The following is a 16,318-nucleotide window of genomic DNA, read 5'->3' as shown; positions in this document are numbered from 1 at the left end:
GCTAGGGACAAAGTCATGGGGTTTCCAGTACTGAACCTTGGCACTGTGCTTGCTCTTTTAAAGTCAGAAAATTAGTTTTCCACTCCACACAGAAAGCAGCAAAAGCTCCTTCTGTGCTGTGGATGTTCCACACACTCAGTTAAAGACTAAATTGCTGTTCCTGGAATGCGACTGCATACCTTCCTTAAGATCAAATCCTAAGGAAAAATGAGCAAGATGAACATCATACTGACAGATGCTTTGGGAACAAGGTAGCGCATCATCTTACTCTGTCTAGGTCGCTTCATCTTGAGCAGAGGCTGTGAGATTTTTATGGGATTAGAGCCACAAAGGGCATTCCTTCTTCAACATCATCTCATTCCCTTCTTCCTGCTGATCCCCTCGTGCCGTCCTTGAAATAATGTGTTGTGAAGAGACACAGGCAGTCAAGGGAGACAAAGGACAAAGCGTAAAAGAACATCCTTGATTCCCTACAACTTTTTTTTGCATCCAAGACCAGCCTACATGTAATTAGTGAACATTCAGAGGAAAGTACTCCTGGGATCATTTCAGCAGTGTGAGCAGCTATATAGCTAATTTCTGGAGAAAAAGTTTTTTCTTGCTGGTGAGCATCGTTCTCTCACACTTGTGCTTGTATTTGGTCGTGATTTGTGCTCCTCCTTTTTCCACATGGTAGCTCCCTTCTCAGAGGAGCCCCTTGGTTGAGACCAGGCGCTCCACGCCCTTACACCTATTTGCATGGTATGAGCTTACCTATAAGCCTATGGAAGTTTTTCCAAGATTTGGCATTTGCAGTTCAATTGCCCATCTTGAAAATACAAATGTGCACCTCACAGAACTACTTCCACTGGGAGATAATGTTTGTGATACTCTTTCTTCTCCTAGATGGATCAAAAACATACGTTTCTAAGTTGTTAAGAGGTTTACAAGCCAGAAAACTTTGAATTTGAAAGATATTTTCTAGGAATGTATTTATTTCTAAGGCTGAAAAAAACCCTGTAATTTGTGAGGCCTTCCATAGCAAAGCATGCTGTGTATAAATCAGTGTTGTCTCCGGCCACTATGGAATGATGATTCCTCCTGATATGTAGTATTTATTACTCCTGGTAAAACAAACTCACAGGTGAGAAAAGTTCATATACCCTGACAACCAAAGAGCTAAAAAATTATGCAGTTTATGGAACAATTACAACAGTAACGAATTAAAATTCTGGACTTTGAGTTGTGATGAAAATCTCTTTAACTGTACTTTGTTTTACAGATATGGCCTCTGAATGACTTTGGATTTCTACGTGCAAGCCCCAACGGCCATAGATTTCTTGATGATTAAAAGATTTAAATGACTGTTGCTAGCTTTCATAATATTTTCTACTAAAATCAATGGAACTATTTTTGTTTAGAATAAACACAAGCATTACTTGACAAAGATGTCTTTTCTGAGATTACATCTAACTTGAAAGTGGGAATGATATACTGCCATCATCAACAAAAGTGACATGCCTCTTACTCTGTTTCCTCTGGCTATTCACACTAAGTGCTTGGATTTATTAGAAACTTTTTGGGTTTTACTACAAGCCAAGCTTAGCGTTGGCTGTTAACAAGGGACGAAAAAGGCACCGTGCACTCTTACATTGTCACAAATCCAGAGCCACACATAAGCTCTGCCTCCGTTAGCAAGTAGTGTGGCCTGCCAGGATTGGAACTGAAAACAGCAACAGTGGGGTTCCGGAACTGCTAGTCCCTCCTATGTGTTCTGCAGGGTTTTCCTCAAACTAGCCCCAGTTTGGCCTGGTGGACTGGCCAGTAGGGCCCAGAGCACGGCTTCCCGGTTAGTTTTCATCTAAGGAATGAAGACTGCATTTGTTTAGATGATGGAGTCAATTCAAAGTGTGCTTCTGCCCCAAGCGGAAAAGTTAACGTAGATGCAGTGTTACAGTTACCTGCTAATTAGTACCAAGACAAGCAGCCTGTGAGACCTGCAGGTCTCTGCCACCTCTTTCCAAAGCTCAAGTCCTTGTGAGGACTTAATGAAGTTAAATATTTAGCACAGAAATAGAAAATGTTCCTGTTTCCCATTAATGCACCTTACTCGTCATTACCTTCAAAGCATTCTCAGTGTATACCTCCTGATTAAATTTTGTCATCTGAGCTGTTAAAAGGATTTAACCTAAGAGGTAGGGCCCAAGGTACAGCTGATACAGACTGAGACTGAAAGAAGCTATCCCGTTGTGTGCTGAGAGAAAGATCATTTAGCTCAGGAGGTGTATTCCAGTTGTACAGAACTTGGCGTTCTCTTGTGGAGGTTTTTAATAACGAGCTCTGTAGCTGCAGAAAGAAAAAAACCAAGCCTCCTGTCTGCAGAGCTATGGCAGCAAATGGGCACATTTCCTTCCTTGAGCCTGACTGAACTTGTTCTTGTAGTGCCCCCCTCTTCTTTAACATACATTTCTTTAGCAGATGCTGTCCCCTGTTTGTCCAGTGTTTTTCAGTTTGTAACTCTTAAGGTGCTTGATTGAAACAATCATTGGAGGATCTCGATGACAAGTGAACATGTGTCACAACAAACCAAAGATACGTCTTTGGTTTCACTCTTGAAGACGGTGTAATTCCCACCGCATCGACATGAAAGAGTGTAACATTGTTCATCTGCCAAAAAAGAAAACAAAAAAGCCTTTAGTGCTTGAGAAGAATCAAGAATTTATTTTGGATTTTCTTCACAAAGCTGCTGCAAAGCTTCGCAAAGAACAGATGACCTCCTGCTGCTGCATTGTAAGTATCAGTACCTGCGCTACCATCTGTTGCTCAAAAAATAACTATACTCTTAAAATGCTTCCATGACTGTGAGGCATTCTTACGCCAAACAGCCAGGGTCCGTGTAGTCTTTAAAAAAAGCAAATAATAAAAAGGTGCCTCTCAGTGAAACACAGATATTAAAAGAAAAAACTGAGGAGTGTTAGTCATACATACGACAGATCAAGGGTAGTTCCAAAACAGACTGCTAACCCAGGAAACAAAAACGATACAGAAGAAAGGAAAGTAGATAGGATTTCCCCCCTCTCCCGCTTAAAAAAATTAGTAAAAGCATCAGCCATTCATTCAAAAAGCAAGTAAAGGATAAAAGCTAGAGTAATATAAAGGAGAGAAGTAACACACTGACAGATAAAAAAAAATAATCTATGAAAACATTTGCATTCTACCATCACAGAAAGAGCAAGAAGATGCATGAGAGATTTGGGAAGAGTCTGGAAATCTAAATACTCAATTACGCTACCGGAAGAGAGCAGGATGAAAGGGGGTACTGCAAACTGGGGTGGGGAGGAGGAAGAGATGAAGAAGGAATGCAAAATAAGTATGACGGAAAGTTAAGTTCCAATTCAGGTAATCACAGGGAACAGAATAGCTAAATCTGAGGCAAATATGAAAAAAAGTAGAACTTACAATAAGACAACATAGTGGTATAAGATGCAGAAAAAATAGAAGACGTTTGCAGTGACATTGAAAGGCACCGGGAACAAGCTGCAGAGCACTCATACCTTCATTCCAGGACATATCCTCAAGATATATTTGTGCGTGTAGTGGCCATTCTTTTGTCAGATTATCTTCTATAAAAAAAACACAACAGATGTTCAACCCCGACAACATACAGGTCCTGATACATTCATAGTTTTATATGCCTAGTAGTCAGTCTGGTCCCTACTAGAGAGTCATACCTAGACTGCATCATCACTTAAAATGGCAGTTCTCTAAAATTTTAGTTTCTGTATCTCTGCATAAGCTGGAAAATGTCCTACTGTAGCCAGAAGTAAACGGTGAAGGCGTATGACTGAAATTAAGACGCTACTGAAACCAGTACTTTCGCGCCTCCCAAACAAATCTGTGAAATTAGGGGCAAACTTTTGTTTTGTTATAAACACCTTTTAAAAGCCTGTCTGTAACTACACTTCCACAAGCTGAAATTGTGAATTGTCTGCTGACCTGGGCTTTTCACAAAGTCATGGAATGGTTGAGGTCAGAAGGGACCTCTCAAGATCCCCTAATCAACCCCTCCTGCACAAGCAGGGTCAGCTCCAGCAGGCTGCCCAGGACCACGGCCAGTCAGATTTTAAATGGCTCCACAGATGGAGACCTCACAATCTCTCTTCGGCAACCCATTCTCCTTCAGGAAGGAGAATCCAAATAAACCGCCCCCCCCAAAAGTAAATGGTAGGGTTGCGTGTGAGAACACAAAGATTCCTGCAAAAAGATATTCCTACCAAAAGATAAATGAAAGACGCTTTTAGGGGAAGACCAGTCCAAGCATTCTTTTACCATAAAGAGTCTCTCGGCACAGAAAGAAGGTGAGTTCTGGCTGCACCCGTGAGAGCTGTTGCCATTTGATCCCTTACGTTCTTCCAACACCGAGTACAGCATGACATGAAAAGTGTTCAATACAATTGAAATTGTCAAACGCAAACTGTGCAATACGAATATAATTTGGGTTTTGCAATTTATCAGCGCACTCATATTTGATGTATAAAGTTCACACTAAGTTCTTTAACATGACAATGTAAGATTTTGTCAACAGAGTTACAAGTGAAGCCATAAAAGGTAACGTAAAAAAAAAAGGAAAAACAAAAGGACATAAACCGCTTACAACTTACTACACAAAACCTTCCAGCTGCTGCCTGACACCTGGAAGCTTCAACTCTTCAGATGCTGTATTTTAAAGAACTAGAAACGCCTGAAAGCTGATCTTTCGCACATACACTGAAATGCCTTAGACTTGGCAAGACTCAGGAGCTTAGGGGTTATTTAAGGTTTAAATCAGGTTGTTATTGAGAAAGTTGGTGTTCCTTCTCTTGGTGAGCTTTTAAACAAGTTTTGTAGTTGAATAACGTTGAGCTTTCTAGAGCATACGGTGCTGCCTAAGGCTTTTTATGAGAAGTGAGTTGGCAGTGAGAGAATTTCTTATTCCAGAACTACTTACTAAGCACTTGCTGGGAAGTCAGAGACCCAGACTATTTTATGTTATTTTAATTCCCAAGAGATTGCCCTACCTAATCACTAGAACGTGAGGTATTCTAAATGGTTCCCCGCTTTTTCTACGTAACTGCTCTTTGCTCTGGACCAAGAAGTGGAAACAAGGGACTTCCAGCTACCTCCTCCCATAATTCCCCAGAAAAACTGCCTGTCTCCAACCTTCATCTGACCAGATAATGGAGTAGTTCCTTCTTTATCGCCAAACATCATCCTCTGATTGCAACCAGCTTACTCTTCAAAAGTTGGTACCAGAATTTGCCTTTTTTAATTGTTTCCCCTTTCATAGCTCTAGCAGTTTTAAAAGTACACCATCGGAGATAGAAGTATTAATGTCTTGTACCAGTAGTGAAATGAACCCCTTGCATTTTAACTGTCCTTATGTATAATTGGGGAAAAAAAGAGAAGAGTTAATACTTAGATTTTGCGTTTTTAAATTGGACATTTAAGGCCAAGTTTTTTAAAAAAAAAAACCAAACAAACACGAAACAACAAAATATTAAGCCCCAGTATTTATTTTGCAACTAAATGACTATTCTAATTTTAACAGAAATGTACATTATAGATACTTGAGAATGAGCCTCATCTAAATTAGTTTTAAGGAAGTAGATTAAAACAAATCAGACACATTGGAAATAATGACAGAATCAATACAGCCTCTTTGATGTTACCTTTGCTGAACACCTATTCTGTAATGAAAAGGTCAGAATTAAAAGAAAATTAATCCGCTCACACCTAATACTTTACTGCTGTCAAAGAAAGGGAAAAAAAATCAGCAAGAGCGTAAAGATGGAAGAAAACTGGAAGATACACCTATCAATCAGTCATTCTCGTTGTTGTGCATACTCTCAGTTACATAAACAAGAGCTATGAATAATGTTTTAGTTATGAAAAGTAACAACTTTTTTCTTAACACCTGCTCAGACCATTAGTTAACTGCACGAAATGTCCAAAATAAAATAAAAGGTCAGACAGTCTTAACTCATGCCAAATAACTTACGTTACTTGGGTAGTTGGTAATGCCTGCTACAGCCTTCTAGCTACAAAACCTGAGGATGGGAACAGAGAACGTCCCAAGACCCCTCACAAAACCAGTCAGAGAGGCCTCTCCTCCCACAGGCCTTGCGTGAGGTAAAGATTCCTCCTTCTCTTTCTTGAGGAAGGAAAAAAGCAGAGATGAAAATGAAGTCTGTCCAGATACCAACCTGCCTACAGGTTCTTCTCTCCACTGTGGTGGAAGAAGGCAATACTGTATCAGTGAGAACAGGGTGAAAAAGGCAAGTGCTTCCTATTTCACCTGTTTCTTTTCAATACTTGAAAGAAAAATTCACAAAGTACAATAGTCTCTCAGGTTGTAGGAAGAACAGGTTTTCCTAAGCTTACTTTATAGGTAGCAAAAAAATGAGTTAAAAAGAAACCAGGCCTTCCTATTTGGAATTCAAGAAGCAAGATCTCACTCAGAATAAATTTTAGAGGATTGGGGATGGAGGTCTGGGTCTTGCTGGTAGAAAAGTCATATGAGGAGAGGCTGAGGGAGCTGGGCATGTTTAGCTTGGAGAAGAGGAGGCTGAGGGGAGACCTCATTGCCCTCTACAGCTACCTGAAAGGAGGCTGGAGAGAGGTGGGTGTTGGCCTCTTCTCCCAGTGAATAATGACAGGAGCAGAGGAAATGGTCTGAAGTTGCGGCAGGGGAGGTTTAGATTAGATATTAGGAAGAATTACTTTACTGAAAGAGTGGTGAGGCACTGGAACAGCCTGCCCAGGGAGGGGGTTGAGTCACCATCCCTAGAGGTGTTTAAGAAATGTCTGGATTTGGCACTTCAGGGGATGCTCTAGTGGCAGAGATTGTAGGTTGGTTGTTTGTGGTGGGTTGGTTTTTTTGGGTTTGTTTGTTTGTTTGTTTGGTGTGTGTATGGTTGGACTCGATGATCTCAAAGGTCCTTTCCAACCATGAAGATTCTATGAAAATACAAAAAGGGCAGATGGCCCACATGCCACCATGAAGAGAACCAGCGAGATGCAAATTCCCAAGGTTTCCATACTTCCTGAAGTAAAGTTACTTGTGAAGTAATGAAGAAGACGGCTGAGGAAAAGTCTACCCTCTCTTCTATTCCAAACATAGTGCAATATAAGAAGCCCAGGAAACAGAATTTCAAGCAAGCTCTTCTACTTCATTACTGCAATTGTCATTTTAAAAATAAGTAACAATTTATTTTTTTTTTTTAAATCAACAGGCAAGACTAATCACTCGTACAATTCCCAGCCTGAACAGAGATCATTATTCCTAATCTGATGCTCAAGTCAGAAAGAGTCTTGCTGGTTATCTCAAAAGACGTAAATTTTCAATTAGTACTCTTGACTTGAGTAAATCTCCAAACTTGGCACATAATCCAGTAGCCGCTCCTGTCAGTCAGTTTTGTATGATCCATTTATTTGCTTATCTGGTTCAAGCAGAAGAAACTTATTTTCTGGAGCTGAACAAGCCTTTTTTATTTTCTAGTTACCCTATTAAACACGCTACCCAATATAATGTATCTTAAGACAGAAGAAACTGATTTAGCCACTTATTTAAACACAGAGGCACAGCCCAGTAGGAGTTTGGGGAGGTCACAAGCAGAACTACGAACCTAATGGTTTTCAGAGTGTTAGCGACTCTAGTATTTCTTGTGCTCGTCCTTATTTCATCCACATCATTACTATTACACCAGGACTCCCTCGTTAGCAGTTCTCTGAAGTGAACTGATGTCTGATTTTCACTCCCTTGCTGGAGGTTATTTAAGGCTGGTATTGTTCCCAGTACGGAGTTCTGTGGTAGGTTTACTTATATGCGACGGCTGCTCAAGCTGTAGAACTCTGCGTACCAAGTTGTTTTCCGAAACACATCCCTGAACAGACAGGGAAAACCGTGACGACCTGATCGTCTACCATAACTCGAAAACCAAATTTGAATTCTCGAGAAGTACAGCCTGCCTGGCTTCCCCATCTATTGGATTTGTCTGACAACAAGAGGTGAAAGGATTCTGCAGCTCCATTGTCTCAACTGCAGGATCTAAGAAAACACTGGCAGGCTCATCAGAGAGGTTTATGAGCCTGCAATTCAAAGAGATTAAAAGGAAAAATCTACTGAGATTCTTTCAGGCTACAGAACAACATTAAATAACTATTAGCAGCTTGGTTCAGTAAAGCTTTACTAGAGCCCTTGCTGGGTCATTCAGAACTTGTAAAAGAGGAAAGGTATTTAAGTTTCACTTGAGGATACAATAAATATTTCTTGGGCTATTTAAGGCTGAGTTTTAGGGAAACGGTTGCAAGCAGTAAATGGAAATTTAACCCTTTTAACAGCTTATGGTAACAGTAAAAATAGTCATAATACTCAAAAGATTTTTCTAGCTCTTTATCAGTCATATATTCATGGGATTGATTTTTTTTTTCCAACCAAACACGAAATTAAAAAAAGTTCAAGAGATGTATTGTCAATGAAATACTGATCTCAGTATCCACCCAGTATCAGAATCATCACAGTCCTCAAAACCTGGATGTTTTCACAAGTTAATTTTTTCTAATAGGCTGTTTAGCTTTTAAACAATTGCTTGAGTCTCTTGCATTAATTTAAAATAACCACGCGTACTTTTAATTTGAAATTATAAAAAGGTCATGTGTTAAGAGTTTTCATAACAAAAAGCTATGGTTGTTAAAAAATATAAAAAAAAATAGTGCTCAGCTTGCAGCCAATGCAGCTTAGAATTAACTCCAAAGAGCCGTGGTAAAAGGCTTGTGTTGCAGCACCAGCTGAGGGTCTGCAACCGGAAAATCCACGGCTAGAGAAAGGAACGTACGCTTTTGTCACTTAAAGAGTATAACCTGGCACACTGAAAAGCCTACGTTAAGAGCCATGTTAAAAGCTTTATTTTGGTCTAAAAGTATTTTTTCAAGAAGGAATTTTCTTCACAAGGAACACCTAAAATACACTGCATTCATTTTTTTCCTTTCTTACAACAAGGTAGTCCAGGTGTTCAGTTGCCGTCTCTGCTAGCTATTAAAAGCATTTTTGTTGGCTTTTGTCTTGCTTCTCCTGCTTATTCTCGTAGCGGATTTGTAAGGTTATTCTTCTGGCATCCTGTTTACCAAATTATGTAAGACATCTTGATGTCTGATACAGAATCATCACTTTATAGCTGGAGCAGGAGGGAATGCTGGATTAATGGGAAAGTGACCGTCTCCAAACCAGTCTTTTCAGTTTACTGTACTAGGAGAGGAGTGGGGAAGGAGCAAGGGGAGGAGGCGCGACCTTCTATTTGGTTTTCATTTTCCTAATTTATGAGCACACCTGTATAAGACTCCCTTTCTAAACCTGCAGTAGAAACTTAACAGAGTGGGAGCACATCCTCAGAGATTTTTCAGATTTAAAGAGACTGGTATAGTCAGTGGAAGCTGAATTAGTGACCAGGTATTTTAAAATGAGCTATTTAAGACTAAGGAAAGATTTTTGTTGTGCCCCACTGCCTAAAGGGAAGGTACGCAGAGGATGGAACCAGCATCGTTCTCAGAGACAAGTGGCACAAGCTGGAACACGGGCAATTCCTTATGTCTTAAGAAATGAAGCAAGAACAAAGAAAATGATGCTGGAATATGTACTGATGTATGAAAATTACATCTGCACTATTTTCCTAAAAACGTAATGTACAACTTGAAAATCAAAAGGCGGTATGTGCTGAGATGTGAAAGCTCCTACTGGTGATTACATCCCCCACCCTACAAACACTTCTGCTTTATGGACACTTGCGTCCATCACCACATAGAAAACATATTCTCCTCGATAGAACCTCATACATGGAAAAAACCTTAGATTCTTAATTTTTTCCAGCCTGTGCCCCAAAAGCATATATAAAACAACTGGTTTTAGGGTCAATCCCGTTACTAGCTTTGAATTATTTGCTATTAGTGCCAGAAATTAATCAAAGTCATCACTTTATTTTTCATTGTGACCTTTCTGTTAATCAATCATTAATAACTAAAATATAAAATTAATTACCTTAATTATGCGATTGTTTAGATACAAAGTTCCTTTGTATTTAGGTCAACAAAAAACCACAAAAGTTGCAGGGCTGCTATTCAGAGGGCCCTCAACAGGATATAGAAATGGGCTGACAGGGACATCGAAGGGTTGGACAAAGATTAAGTCCTGCTTTTGGGATGGAATAACCTCATGCACCAGTACAGGCTTGGAGACAACTGGCTGGAAAGCAGTTTTCCAGAAAATGACCTGACTGTCCAGGTGGACAAGAGGTTCAACCCGAGTCAGCAGGACACTCTTGTGGCAAAGGCCAAGCCCACACTGGGCTGTGTTAGTAAGGGTGTAGCCAGCAGGTCAAGGAAGTGATTTCTTTTCGTCTTACCCATCACTTAATGAGATTGCATCTGAAGTCCTGTGACCAGTTTTAGTCTCCTCAGTACAAAACCCTGACATACAGGAGCAAGTCTGATGGACTGGCAGCATGGTCAGGGGTTGGGACACTCATCATACAAGGAGAAGCCAAAAGAACGCAGGCATCTCACTGTCTACAGCTACCTAACAGGAGGGTCTAGAGAAGACTTCTCAGAGGTGCACACTGGAAGGATGAGAAGTGCAAGACACAAGTTGCACAAAGAGTCCTCATATCCGACGTGATAGAAGGAAAACATGTTTTGAATGATAGAATACCAGGTTGGAAGGAACCTCAGGAATCATTTAGTCCAACCTTTCTTGGCAAAAGAACAGTCTATACAAGATGGCCCAGCACCTCGTCCGGCTGAATCCTAAAAGTGTACAATGATGGGGAATCCACCGCTTCCCTGGGGAGATTATTCCAATGGCTGATTGTTCGCATTGTGAAAAATTTTCATCTTGTGTCCAGTTGGAATCTCCCCAGGAATAACTTGTACCCATCACCCCTTGTCTTTTCCATGTGACTCCTTGTAAAAAGGGAGTCTCCACCTTCTTTGTAGCCACCCTTTCAATGCTGCAACATGGAGATAAGGTCTCCCCTAAGCCTTCTTTTCTCAAGGCTGAACAAACCCAGTTCTGTCAGCCTTTCCTCATACGCAGGCGTCCCACTCCTTTGATCATCTCTGTGGCCCTTCTCTGGACCCTCTCCAGCCTGTCCACAGCTTTTTTTTTTGTACAGCGGGTACCAAAACTGAACACAGTGTTCCAGGTGTGGCCTGAGAAGCACTGAGTAGAGTGGGATGGTGACTTCTTTATCTCTGATGGTGATGCCCGTGTTGATGCAGCCCGGTATCCTGTTGGCTTTCTTTGCTGCAGCAGCACACTGTTCACTCATATTGAGCTTGTTGTCCACCAGGACCCCCAGGTCCCGTTCCACAGAGCTGCTCCCAAGCCGCGTAGATCCCAGCCTGTGCTGCACTCCTAGATTATGTTTTCCCAGGTGCAAGACCTTATGGATTTTGGGTTTGGTTTTTTTGCCTTGTTTGTTTTGGTTTTTCTACTATGAGGGTGTGCAAACACTGGAACAGGCTGCTCAGAGCAGCTGTACAATCTCCATCCTTGGAGATATTAAAAACTAGGCTGGAGAAGGTCCAAGCAACAGACCTACGTGAACTTGCTTTGAGTAGGAGATTGATCTAGATGACCTGTGAAGGTCCCTTCCAACCTACATGATTCTCCGATTCTGTGAAAAGTATTTTACTCTTTCAAACAGTGACACAAAAGCATGAGCTTTCAGAGTTCAGATGACTTCTAATATGAAAACCATAAAACAGGTTTTTTTCCAAGCTAAACTCACTGAAAAGCTTTTGGTAATTATTACTGGAAAACTTGATTTTAACTGCATATTCATCTTTTGTAAATGGGATACTGAACAAAGAATGGAAAAATCCCTAAGAAGAAAATCTGTTGAGGGAAAAAAAAGTCCATTCTTAACAAGTAAATTGTTATGCAGCTTTTTTTCCATCCCCCAATTTTTTCACAGGGACTGGAAGCAAAAGATTCACCCTTATAAAAGGGTATTCTTACATCATCAAAGATATGAAAAAACAATGAATTGGAAAAATTTTCCCAAAACATACAAAAAGGCAGTTCTTGTAAGATTTCCAGACCAGAGAGGCTTGGGTAAGTATTGAAGCCAAACCTCTAAACAGTTTGAGGTTTGTCCTTTCCTCTTTAATACTGCGGCCTGAAGACACAAAAAATTTAGTAGATCATTGTGATACCTTCAGAGAGAAGCAGTATTAAGACATGAAGCACATTCACTTGTTGTTCTCAATGAGTCGATCAAAAAAAACCCAAACCACAATTAAAACCATAGAGCCCCACAGAATTTCAGCTTCTTAGAACTTCTCTGGCCACCGCATTTCTGAGCCAAGGAATTACGATTTAGTTAGTATAAAACAAGAAGGTACATACAAATAAACAACCTATGAAATGGGAAAAAGACTACAGTGGAAAGGACTTGCTGCTGACGACGGCCACGCACACATGCACACTGGCGTCCTTCAGGTTCTGCTTCCTGGGCTTTGCAGCCCTACTAACTCGCTGTATTATGTCTCTCATCGCTATTCCCCTTAGCTGCTGTCTCAGTGTCTTTGTTTTTCTGTGAGCTTTTACAGCAGCGTCTACGAATTTGTCTAGAATCATGACTTCAGAAGCAGCTTGACAGGCATTCAAAGAACTAGAATTTATTTCACCATCATTTTGCTGCCAGGGAACATGCTGCGAAGAACGCAGCACCACTGCACATGTATGTCACATGTGGCTTAGTTTGAAACACTGGGTCCTCTGTGAATGGCACCCTCTCTATTAAAACGTATCAACCCCATTACCATACCGTTACCAAATACCCCTGTAAATAAATGTACGATTTGTTTTCTTTATTTACTACGTCTTTTTTACAGAGTCTTGAGATTGCTTTTAGAAGAAAAGTAGCTTATTAAATCTTGACGTACCTCTCGACTTCAGTGGATTAACCTGACCCAAGCAAAATGGAACTTTGTGGTCTGTATTTAAGCTTCAGGTAAAACTCACAAAAGACTTCTAACTGCATCTCTAATATTTCTTTTCTCCTGTGCACGTACAATTTGTGAAAACAGAAGACAGCTGATACTACAATGCTATGAGTACAACAGGACGAGAGGATGGGGTAGCAGAAATTCCCGTTTTGGCATTTGGGCATTTAAAACACTAAGTTTGAGATGAAAAATTTATTTAAGTTTGATCTTAATACTGTTTACATAGCAGATTAGACCAAGATGCAATATCTCCCATTCTTTTAAAATATTTATTCAACAATTCTGTTCTCACTCCTCCACCCTCTTTTCCAAAACCCACACAAAGTCTGCAACACAAGATGATTTAACTAGAGAATTCATCCTGGGTATATACAATTCTATATCTTTTTATCCTGCAGTGATGCCTATCTGCCAGAATGACTAAGCCTTTGTCTCTCAAAGTTCTGGTGTCCGCAGCGGCAGGGGAGTTAAAAATCAGCACAAGAGAGAAAGGTCTGATGGTGTGCCAATGTACAATGGAAGAGAATTCAATAACAAGCTGCAGAGACAGTGGGCTTTTATCAGACACATTCAAAAGTGGTGGTGGCTACACGTCAATGCTGGACCAGAGTGTGTTACTGCAGAGTGCGACTGAGTGTTTTCCCCACAGGCAATACACTATTATTGACTCCCCCCATTAACATGTAGGGTGGATATACATTTATTGAAGGTTCTAATGGAAGGCTGAGGGACTCCTATCCTGAGGCCAGAGCAGAAAGACAGCCTATCACTTCATGTAATGGTAGCCCATGTGTGACAGACCTGACCTACATTTCCCCCCTTTCTTTCTCACAACAGCCTGTCACTGTTTTAAGGAGCTATTTTCTGAGAGGTATAAAAAGAAATGCATGCTAGAGCTGCCTAGTTAATGTGTTATATTGGAATATTATTTATAAACCTGCTTTAAAAAGAGTAGTTCAGACTACAGATGAATTATACAAGCTACCATAACACACACAGAGCCAAAAAGAATGTGTCTTAATGATTCTGAAGTGCTTATAAACCCACACACATTGAACATTAGGTATAAAGGGATTAATACCTATATCTAAGATACTGCATAAAATGTAGCATAAAAACTTAAAATGAAGAACGCTTAATGAAGCTGCCTTAATAAAATAAAAAGGGCTAAGGTCTGTAATTAGTATAAATTTCATATTTGTTCAAATTATTAGGGGTAACGCCACCTAATGTTCTGTTGGAAGTAATTCAATGTTTTCACTAGCTAATGTATGTGTAGCAAAAGCTATAAATAATGGATCCACGTTTGAAAGTAGGACAAGAGCGAAAGAAACATTTGGTTCAGCAATAAACAGCATTTTAAAATACCATCTAACTACCACTCCCAGACCCTGCTTATTTAAAGAGCTGCTGCCACTACAGCACTCCTTGGCAGGAACCTACCACGCTGCTGCAGGTCATACTCTTTTTTTGTCTCTTCGTTCCCTAGAATTTTCCACGCTTGATCAATTTCGATGAACCTCTGCACGCGCTCCTCCACTTCTCCTGCTGGCACATCTGCCTTCTGCTTGTCTGGGTGATACTGCCAATCAAAAAAAAAAAAGGATATAAAAAAAAAAGCTGAGGGGAGTGGAAGTGAGGAGGGTGGAAGAGGAACAATCAATAATACATGTGATATTCAGTTAAAAGGACAGAGAAAAGGAGAAGGTCTGAGCTCAGGTGCCAAAGGAAGGGAGACAACGATGCTGGGCACAAGAGAAAACTGCCAATTTAATTAGACCACTGAAATGGCAACAAAACCACCAGTGGCACAAATGTCACCATGCGCACTGACGGCATTTTCTGGATAATTTGCTGATGGAATCATTGGTCTTATGGACAATTTACCTAGAGAGAATGACTACCGTAAACAGCAATAGGTACATGCAGAGAAGCACGACACGGGAACAAGAGGAGGTGCTGTAGGTGCTAGCAGCTCTCGTAATATCACACAAAGCTGATTTAAGCAATGCCACCAATGTTAAGTTAAGGCTATTGCAGGTAAATTGAATACTTATTACATGTACCTAGCTTTTTTTTTTTAATTATTTAAACATTAAATAGAGTTTACATTAGCAAACATAATTTATAATACATGTAATTCTACTTTTGAAAATATGCCTCAACATCTTTAGTTTCTTCCAGTTCAGTGAATCAATAGCCCTTCCAAATATTTAAAGTCATGGATCACTGGCTACAGAATTGTGTCATTTTAGTTAAGAAATGGTTATTCAAGGACATGGCTGCAAGAAATCCCACATTAAATGGGCAATAATAATTAAAACAGTAACACGTTTTTGTTACCGTTTGTATTACAGGTTCTGAACAGAGCATCCTGACTTCTTTTTGGTTCAAATGTCTACTGAAAACAAACCTTCAAAGCTCTATCTTCCCATAGCTTTAATTCATCTCCAGTAATCTCTTTTTTTGATATTTTAAATTACTGAGTGTAAGTGATGGACCAACAGGAAAGAGCATTTAAGATGAGAAAGTTGCAATATAATCAGACGAATCAGCTGTTAACTGTGTTATAAATCAAGATATCCCTTATTCTGGAGCTTTAACTTCTGCCCTTCATATTAATATCGGTTGGGCACTGAAATGTACAGCGGATTTTAAGACAGAACACCTCTCCTACAAGTGTTTGAGCAGTGATTAACTCAATCCCTTTGTTTTAATTTAGAATTAAGTTTGGAAAGAGAAGAATACTAATATCATGTGTGCTTTATAAAACTCAAAATTTGAAAGGCCCACCCCTACTGGCGTCTGTTTGCTCACTGAGCTATGTATCTGTCATTTGCACTGATGGGTATTACCCAGATGAACCCCCTGTATGACAACAAGAGTGTACGTAAGAGCAAAATATTAAGCTTTGACCTCAAGTTTTTTCACGGGTATTTTTCCATATAGAGATGAATGTACCTGCAGCCTCAGCTATGAAGTCTGTACACAAATGTCTATTTTTCTTCTGCCCTATGAGTAAGCGCACTTGAAGTCATCTCTGTATTCACGACTGAGCTTGCAACTTGCTGAAAATACATGGCTGAAGCACAGTTGCGATCCGTAAAGATTTATCTCTTAGAAATCCCTTTTTTATCTCCCCAACTGAAGATGACAAAATTCTAAGCTGCAAACAAAAATTTTTGGTCACTGCATTTAGTCATTGTATTCCAAATAGCTAATTAGATAACCTTTATTTTGTAGGCACCAAATGCAGTGTTCTGTCGGCATGCATCATGTTGTACCGTAAAAGCTATTT

General features: G+C 40.0%; 2 protein-coding genes across 7 annotated transcripts in view; one reads left to right on the top strand and one right to left on the bottom strand.

Moving 5' to 3' along the window:
• IMMP1L (inner mitochondrial membrane peptidase subunit 1) overlaps positions 1–1,426 on the top strand; it is a 35,596-nt gene extending 34,170 nt beyond the window's left edge. For all 5 annotated transcript variants that reach the window (XM_054200213.1, XM_054200210.1, XM_054200212.1 and 2 more), the window contains one exon: positions 1,262–1,426. In XM_054200213.1, coding sequence (XP_054056188.1) covers positions 1,262–1,330 — 69 coding nt within the window. In that variant the 3' untranslated portion in view covers positions 1,331–1,426. The remainder of the gene's footprint in view (positions 1–1,261) is intronic.
• The window catches only part of DNAJC24 (DnaJ heat shock protein family (Hsp40) member C24), a 39,863-nt gene continuing 24,954 nt past the window's right edge, over positions 1,410–16,318 (bottom strand). For both annotated transcript variants that reach the window (XM_054200216.1, XM_054200217.1), the window contains exons 3-5: positions 14,464–14,602; positions 3,534–3,602; positions 1,410–2,646 (exon numbers count right to left, since the gene is read on the bottom strand). In XM_054200216.1, coding sequence (XP_054056191.1) covers positions 2,522–2,646; positions 3,534–3,602; positions 14,464–14,602 — 333 coding nt within the window. In that variant the 3' untranslated portion in view covers positions 1,410–2,521. The remainder of the gene's footprint in view (positions 2,647–3,533; positions 3,603–14,463; positions 14,603–16,318) is intronic.

The sequence above is a fragment of the Rissa tridactyla genome, chromosome 4, assembly GCF_028500815.1.
Source record: "Rissa tridactyla isolate bRisTri1 chromosome 4, bRisTri1.patW.cur.20221130, whole genome shotgun sequence".
Taxonomy (NCBI): Eukaryota; Metazoa; Chordata; class Aves; order Charadriiformes; family Laridae; genus Rissa; species Rissa tridactyla.
The sequence above is the reverse complement of the archived record's forward strand: the minus strand, read 5'-3'. Positions and strand labels throughout refer to the sequence as shown.